Source organism: Musa acuminata, chromosome BXJ3-6 (assembly GCF_036884655.1).
Source record: "Musa acuminata AAA Group cultivar baxijiao chromosome BXJ3-6, Cavendish_Baxijiao_AAA, whole genome shotgun sequence".
In the NCBI taxonomy this organism is placed as follows: Eukaryota; Viridiplantae; Streptophyta; class Magnoliopsida; order Zingiberales; family Musaceae; genus Musa; species Musa acuminata.
In genome coordinates this window covers 18,848,783-18,856,558 of record NC_088354.1, presented here as the reverse complement: position 1 = coordinate 18,856,558, position 7,776 = coordinate 18,848,783, and the positions used below count along the sequence as shown (strand labels likewise).

At 41.0% G+C, this 7,776-nt stretch overlaps 1 protein-coding gene and 2 pseudogenes across 2 annotated transcripts; all 3 read left to right on the top strand.

The window, feature by feature from the left end:
- The first annotated feature begins 1,559 nt into the window (after positions 1-1,559).
- Positions 1,560-2,184, top strand: LOC103988674 (OPC-6:CoA ligase-like; annotated as a pseudogene).
- A 144-nt stretch (positions 2,185-2,328) lies between these two features.
- On the top strand, positions 2,329-4,166 carry LOC135584760 (mitotic spindle checkpoint protein MAD2). 2 transcript variants are annotated; one of them, XM_065153169.1, is made up of 7 exons: positions 2,329-2,695; positions 2,784-2,799; positions 2,899-3,029; positions 3,122-3,242; positions 3,318-3,421; positions 3,509-3,630; positions 3,736-4,166. In XM_065153169.1, exons 1-7 carry the CDS (start codon positions 2,623-2,625, stop codon positions 3,790-3,792), a joined length of 624 nt encoding a protein of 207 aa, XP_065009241.1. In that variant the 5' UTR covers positions 2,329-2,622; the 3' UTR covers positions 3,793-4,166. The 2 variants fall into 2 exon arrangements, with proteins under 2 accessions (XP_065009241.1, XP_065009240.1); XM_065153168.1 differs by lacking the exon at positions 3,736-4,166 and having other exon boundaries at positions 3,509-3,729.
- A 998-nt stretch (positions 4,167-5,164) lies between these two features.
- LOC103988686 (phosphopantothenoylcysteine decarboxylase-like) lies at positions 5,165-7,639 on the top strand (annotated as a pseudogene).
- The last annotated feature ends 137 nt before the right edge of the window (positions 7,640-7,776 follow it).

Below are 7,776 nucleotides of genomic sequence, written 5' to 3'. Positions count from 1 at the left end.
CGTCATCGCCGGAATCTGATCGGATCGATGGCGCCGTTCGTGGCGTCAGCAGTGCCGGGAGTCTGCTGTGCTGATGGTGACGGTGCCACTATTCCATGTGTCCGGATTCCTGTTCTGCTTGAAGGCGGTGGCCGCGGGGGAGACGGCGGTGATCCAGACAGAGAGGTTCGATGCGAAGAGGGCACTAGCAGCAGTGGGGCGGCTTCGGGTGACGCATCTCGTGGTGGATCCCGAGTGAGACATTGTCTGACCACGAAAGGCTTCGGGGAGATTACCTTTACGGATAGACACGCAAGGGTGTCACACGGCTTAGGTAAAACCAGCTAACATTACATTTACATAATGCTAGGCATTACCTTAATTTTTTTTTATTTTTAGAATTAAAGAACTATAAGTTCATGAGATAAGTTTGTTTGATGAACTTATTTGTGTTTGTAAAAGTTTCAAAACATTTAGAAGGAAAAAAGGATCTACTTACAGAAATTTCAAAAATAAGTTGCAACAGTTACCTATAAACTAAAGAATGCAGCAGTTACATATTTAAGCAATATTTGCACTCAACTAATGGTGTAACAAATACAAAACTTTGATATCCTTGTTTCCGTGATGTAATTCCCAGTCACACCACAAATTTCGAAGGTTCTGCATCATTAGGTTTAAGATCACCAAAGTATGGTTCATGATTATGTCACTGCACTAATGTGATCGGGAGGAAACTTTAGAATCAGTGGGATGAAGACATGCACGTAAAGATAAAATTCAGAGAACATTAATCACATCTCATAAGAATGCAAATTCAGCAGAAACGCGAAGTACAAGATTCCAGAACTGCTATATCACTGACTAAAGATAAATGATGAAGGCTTTTAGGAAATTCGAAGGACTTCTTTATTATATGAAATCTTACCAGTGTAGTATTGTTATATACCTGACTGCATGTAGTGTGCTAAGGACCAATTTTGTTGCAATGCGACATCACTAGAGCTCCCAATAAAAATATGCCTACGGACCAGGATTATTTAGCGACAACGAGATCATGGTGATGAGTATGAGGAAGAAAAAAAGAAACCAATTGTGTTTGTGACACAGATATGATTCTTTCTATATTTGTAACACACTGAAAAGGGTCCACTTTTCTAGACCCTTCTATGACTTATTTACTGCCTGCAGTTCTGTCAAGATAAACAACAATACAAAGCAATTTCTGTGAAAACAATTAAATAAATGAACTTCACCAATTCAACATGTTATGGCACAAGTGGACGTTCTTCTGCAGGTAGATTTCTTATTCCAACCTGTCTCAAAATGTAGTCTGATGAATTGAGGACATCAGTTTACGGCACTACATAGTTGTTGCAAACATATTTGGCTTTAAGCTGCTAAGTTTCTTTTCAATTTCGGTGGAGATTCCAAACTTTGAGTGTCGGTGATGTTCAGAATCTTGATTTATTTCTTGAATAATTTGGATACTGCCCATTCATGAGATTTATTTTATTTATATATGTTATTGATCTTGTAAGCCACATGTACATAACATAAGCCGGGTTTCTTTTGCCAGTTGTATGGTGCAGGTTCCACCGGCAGAACTAGAGAGCTTGCTTCGAACACAGCCAGATATCATTGTGGCTGCTGTTGTCCCGCGAGTAAAACTACAAGTATCTCATTAATGAAAACTAAACTTGGGACCAAGTTCTTGTTGCGGCTTGGTAATATGTCAACAAATGGCATCCCACAGGGTTTCTTTGACGGATACCCTGATGAGGAAGCAAGTCAAGTTGCTGTCGCATTTGTTGTAAGACAGACCCACAGCACTTTGAAAGAGTCGCAGGTTATGGAGTTTGTGTCAAATAAGGTATCTAACCTTGTACATCAAAGTTCGATCTGGGTTCAAATATCCCGATGCATTAAATTATAAGATGTAATGTTGTGATACTTTTTCTTGTCATGGATAGTCTTTTGATACTCCGTATTCATAATGCTGCAGGTTGCACCTTATAAGAAGATACATCATTCATGTTTTCTTTGTGGAGTCGGAACCAACGAATGCCGCAGGTAAGATCTTGAGAGAGGCTTTGACAAGGCTTGCATCGTCAGAAATAAAAGCCAAGTTGTAGCTCCAGTTATGCTCTATAATATTGTGTTGGCTTCTGTGCTTTCCTTTAATCAACATCTGTGATTTCTTTTGCTGTCGTCTTCTCAATCGAGTTCATTGGACAAACATTCTGATCACGACACGTGTTCCTGAATCCTGACGTGCTCCGGCTCGCCTCCTACCCAATTGCGCCAACGAAAACGTTCACACGAATCTCGAAGCAGGCATAAACGGCAGGCTGTGGTGGTTAATCCCGCAAAAGTGGGTCCTATTTCCCTTCTTTTTTTTTTTTGCCGTATTATTCTCTCCTTTCTGACCGTTGCGAAGGCGAGCGTTCAAACGCCGAGAGGCAAACGCCAGGAAGCCTCCGGAATAGCAAGAGAGGAAAACTAGCCGTTAAAATATCAGCGCCCCTCCTCTCCTATTTATCATGTCTATTCCCTCCCTCGAAAGAGGTCGATTCAAGAAGCGAGAGCAAACCCTACCGAACGGCTCATCCAAACATCAGGAAGCGATCTTGAAAGTAGAGGATGGGGTCGAGAACAGCCTCCAAGGACATCATCACCCTCCGTGGCTCCGCCGCCATCGTCAGCGAGTTCTTCGGTACTTCCCCCCTTACTCTCCGATGTCCTTCGGCGAACTCTTCTTCTCCCATGTCCTTCCTTGATTTGTTGTTCTTGATGGTCCGCAGGGTATGCGGCGAACAGGTAAGCAAATGGATCGCTTCCCATCTTCTTCTTGTTGTTGTGCGCGCCTCGGGCGTGGTTTTCGTGTCAAAGATTGGATCTTGAAAGAAGGATTTGCAGCATACTCTACAATCGAGGCATCTACCCGGAAGAGAGCTTCACCAAGGTGAAGAAATATGGGCTGCCGATGCTGCTCACCCAGGACGAGGGCGTCAAATCGTTCCTCGCCGGCCTGACATCCCAGTTGACAGGTAAACCCCTAAAAGAAAGGATTCTTGATCTGGTTTTTGATTGCTGCTGCATATGAAATCTATTGAGCTGTTCACTCTTCAATCTTGAGAAGAATGGTTGGAGGCTGGGAAGCTGCAGAGGGTGGTTCTAGTGATCATGAGCAAGGCCACCTCAGAGGTCCTGGAGAGATGGAATTTCAGCATAGAGACAGATGCCGAGGTCGTCGAGAAGGGGTAATTTCTCGACATCACTCTTTCTTTTATGAGATAGAAAACGAAAGAATTTTGAGGTCATCATATCAATCTCAGTGTCATCAAGGAGAAGAGTGACAAAGAAATCATGAGGGAGATTCAAGCCATCATGCGTCAGATAGCCTCCTCCATTACTTACCTGCCCTGTCTCGACGAACCCTGTAATTACTTCTTACTTTCTAACTATATATATCATTATCCTTTAAATTGCTTGTGGTGTTTTTAACTCTTTCTGCTGATCAATGTAGGCGTGTTTGATGTGCTGGCCTACACTGATAAGGATGTCGCTGTCCCGTTCACTTGGATTGAAAGTGATGCAAAGCTGATCAAGGACCCCCAAATGGTGAAGTTACATTCCTTTGATACCAAGGTAGGACAAAGATTAATCAGCTCTTTGCGCTGCTCTTTCTGTCTGATTGCATTTATCTATCTTTTATTCCCAACTTTCATTTTTGTCTAATATGGCTTGTTGAAGATACACAAAGTGGACACACTGGTTTCTTACAAGAACGATGACTGGGATGAGCAGTAGCAGCTGTAAATGGCTCTCCTGTGAATCATTCATTCACTCCTAGGATAGGAGTGTATGAGCATTTTGTGCTGAAATGTGGTGGCAACATTTCATGCTTCTTATGAAGTTGTTGTGTGCTTCGAATCAAGCTCTCCTGTGAATCATTTATCACTATCAGTAATCCATTCTTCCGACTGTTGCCGGTGGTAGCATTTGGTACCGAAGCGTGAAGACAACAAACATTTTCTATTACATCTGAATTCAGCTCGGGACCACCGTGTGACCTAAATTTTCAGATGAATTTTTGTTTACTGCTTGGATTGTGGCTTACTTTCCAAAAAAAATATTTACTGACGGATAGCCAAAATCACGTGGATTTTGACTTCTTACATTTATTTATTACGGCTGGTTTACAAAACAAAACTTCTGGATGCATCTGCTTTATGGTGAATAAAGCACATTGCGCAAAATGTATATATATATATATATACATATATATATATATATATATACATATATATATATATATACATACATATATATATATATACATACATATATATATACATATATATATATATATATATATATATATATATATATATCCCCCTTTACCTTCACTTGCGACATAAGTGTAATCGCATTTTTAGTTGACTAGCAACCTAGGTGACTAGCAACCACTTGTATATGTATATACATATATATGTATATATACATACATATACATGTATATATACATACATATACATATATATATATACATACATATACATTTATATATATATATACATATATATGTATACATATATATATATATATATATATATACATATATCTCCCTTTACCTTCACTTGCGACGTAAGTGTAATCGCATTTTTAGTTGACTAGCAACCTAGGTGACTAGCAACCACTTGACTCTCGTTGGACCCAACAATTACCACGCATAGTTACATATACCAATACACACAAGTTAGCCTTGTCGGGCACCCCCCTCTCCTCCGAACAGATATCACGCTTATATCTTCATGCACAGGCTAGCTTTATCGGCTTTCTCCCTTTACCCTGAACAGGTGTCGTGCTTATGCCTCCGAGCATAAGTAGGTCTCACCAAGCACCCCTTTTTGCCTTAAATAAGCATCACACCTATGCTTCCATGCATAGGTGGTTGGACCCATCGATTGTCCCCATTTGCCTTGAACAAGCATCAGATCTTTTGTGCACGGGTTCACCTAGATTCATAATAAGAGATTTTTTTATTTCTCTCTCACAACGCATACATGGACTAATTATATATTACCTATTATAATTAGTTATCTTTAGCATCTCGATCATTTCACTTTAAAAAATTATATTATGATCCATATATTTATGAAAATAAAATAAAAATAAAATATTAAGATCTTTATATAGAGTTAAAAAAATAATTTTATATAGTAAAAAATTAAGAGAAAAAATTTATTATAGCAACGGAGTTAAACGTTTCACTTTTGTTAACGTAACTTTTGAAAACGCGACACACGAGTTTCCCTCGGAACATCAAATTGTCGAGCCAAACAGCTTTATGAACATTCCAACTTCCCCCACGGCCTTCTTCTTCTTCTTCTTCTTCTTCATTTGCTGGCTGCTCCAGTCCCAAACCGAAGGGTAGACGCCGCCAGCACCAACCCCCGCCCTTGGGCCTCCTCGGTAGGGACACCAGGTAACGCTCTCGCTCCCTTGCATCGACCAATCTTCTAACCCTAGATCTCATAGTTGTTTAATGGGGACAAGAAATCCTTGTTTTCTTCTTTTTCCTACTCTCCTTCCGATCGAGCAAAGATGTCGGCTTGCAGCGGGTAGAAACCCAGCCCATCTGTTGCTCCACATCGTCTTCGCTCTTGGCTTTCGAACGGACGGACTGGATCTTGTTGGCAAAGAAAGGATTTTGGTTGATCCCCCTTGCATTGTTCTGATCTTTCTGCTCGGTAATCGTTAGTCCACTTAGCCGTGATTTAGTTGATGAAGACTATCAAACTGGGAGCATGGCTTCTCATACAAGCAAAATATTCTTCTTTTTTTTCATGAAAGTTTTGATGGATTTAGTTATGCGAATGAATTCTTTGGTCATCCTTTAAAGCTTTTTTCTGTTTCTTTCTCTTCTTTTCTGACACTACTTCCTGGTGACACTGAAGCATAAATTGTATAGTTGTTGTAAATCATAGCAGAAAGGGGAGAGCTAATCACATCAAAGGTCTCCCCTTTTTTAACTCGCCTAGAAATGCATTAAGGAGGGTGGGGGAATAAATGGGGGGAAATTGGTGAGGCTTCATTAATTTGTTACATCGTCGTAGCATGAAACCAAGATCTTGATTAGCTCTTCCCTTTCCTAATTCGACGATAAGTGGTTAAAGAAGACTTGACTTGATTAATTTGTATCACGGCTTGTTTTTTCCTGTTACGAGTTCTTTTTGCTCTTGCACATGAATCTGACAAGCCATTCTCCCAACTTAGTCATCGTAAGATATCTTCTTTCATCCGAGGTTTGATTGAAATGGTTTTCCTTGTATGAATGCTTAAAACATGATTCTTGCTCAGGATCACTTGCACTTTGATACTGTTCCTCCATCATCTCTGTTTGATACGGTGGAAGGAAAATTTTCCCAATGCGGTCTAAGATAAGAAAGCCCAATGCTGGTGATGGAATTGTCCTCTTCTTAACTTGATTCATGCATCATGGCCTTTTCTTCTGTCAAGAGTTCATTTTGGTCTTCAACATAAATCTAGCAAATCAAGTCATTCTCCAAAACCCGAAATCATCGGTAAGAACATCTACTTCCCGTCTTATGTTTGATCGAAATGGTTTCCTTGTACAAATCTTTAAGAGAATGATGCTTGCGCTTTGACACTATTCCTCCACCTCCATTTGATGCAGTGCAAGAAATGTATCCTAGCGTGTCCATCGCATGATGGATGATGGGGAACTGACATCGGAAGATATGGAGCATGACTGTGTTCAGCCAAGGATCCTCCTGGCTGCGTCTGGAAGCGTTGCTGCCATTAAATTTGAGATGTTGTGCCGTTGTTTTTTTTGGAGTGGGCGGAAAGAAGTTAGGGTAGTCGCGACGAAATCATCCTTGCATGTTTTTTCGACAAAGCTTCGCACCCCCAGGGTGTGTGACCCTCTCTATACAGATGATGACGAATGGTCTCAGTGGAAGAAGCTTGGGGATGAAGTATTTGCACATGGCTCTTCGGAAATGGGCTGATATCATGGTAATTGTCCCATTTTCCGCAAACACTCTTGCTAAGGTACGAGGATTGTTCTTTGTTTGTGTGTTGCTGCTTTATCAGATGATAACATATGTGTGATCTTCCTCTCGTGTACGCACGTCAATAGATCGCAGGAGGATATTGTGACAACCTACTGACGTGCATCGTTGCAGCCTGGGACTACAGCAAAGCAAGCCCATACATGTAGCTCCTGCCATGAACACCTTCGTGTGGAACGACCCTGTCACAAGGCGCCATTTAGGTGCAATCCAAGAGCTTGGCGTTCGTCTCTCGTCACTCCCATCACCAAGAGGTTGGCGTGCGGAGACCATGGAAACGGTGCGATGGCCATAAACCCTAGTCTAAGTTGATGATTGCAGCAGCATGAGGGGGCTGACGCCAATTCCTACTTGTCGTCTCATGTTTTCTGATGTGTAATAGAATAGACTTGTCATCTTTGGTATGACACTGCCTTTTTCTTTTTTATCTCTCTCTCTGTTACTGTTAGGAGTGGGATACCCTTTTGGAAATAAGAAAACAAGTTTTCGAGCACGTCTATACTCACATAGGGTTGCCCTCCGAGCAAAGCTTCCAATGAACCACAGTGCTGAATGATACCCTCCTCTCATAAGTCGATCACTGGGTCATTAAGGCTAGTAATTACACGACTCTCTATTCTCTGTTCCCAGACTTGATCTCATCTTCAGATCATCTAAAACTAAAACCAAACCTTCTTATGTCTTGTCTCTAACTTTT

Coding starts and splice junctions, on each gene's coding strand:
- LOC135584760 (XM_065153168.1), top strand. CDS start 2,623: ATGGGGTCGAGAACAGCCTCCAAGGACATCATCACCCTCCGTGGCTCC. Junction 3,030..3,121: donor CCTGACATCCCAGTTGACAG/GTAAACCCCTAA, acceptor AATCTTGAGAAG/AATGGTTGGAGGCTGGGAAG. Junction 3,243..3,317: donor GCCGAGGTCGTCGAGAAGGG/GTAATTTCTCGA, acceptor TATCAATCTCAG/TGTCATCAAGGAGAAGAGTG.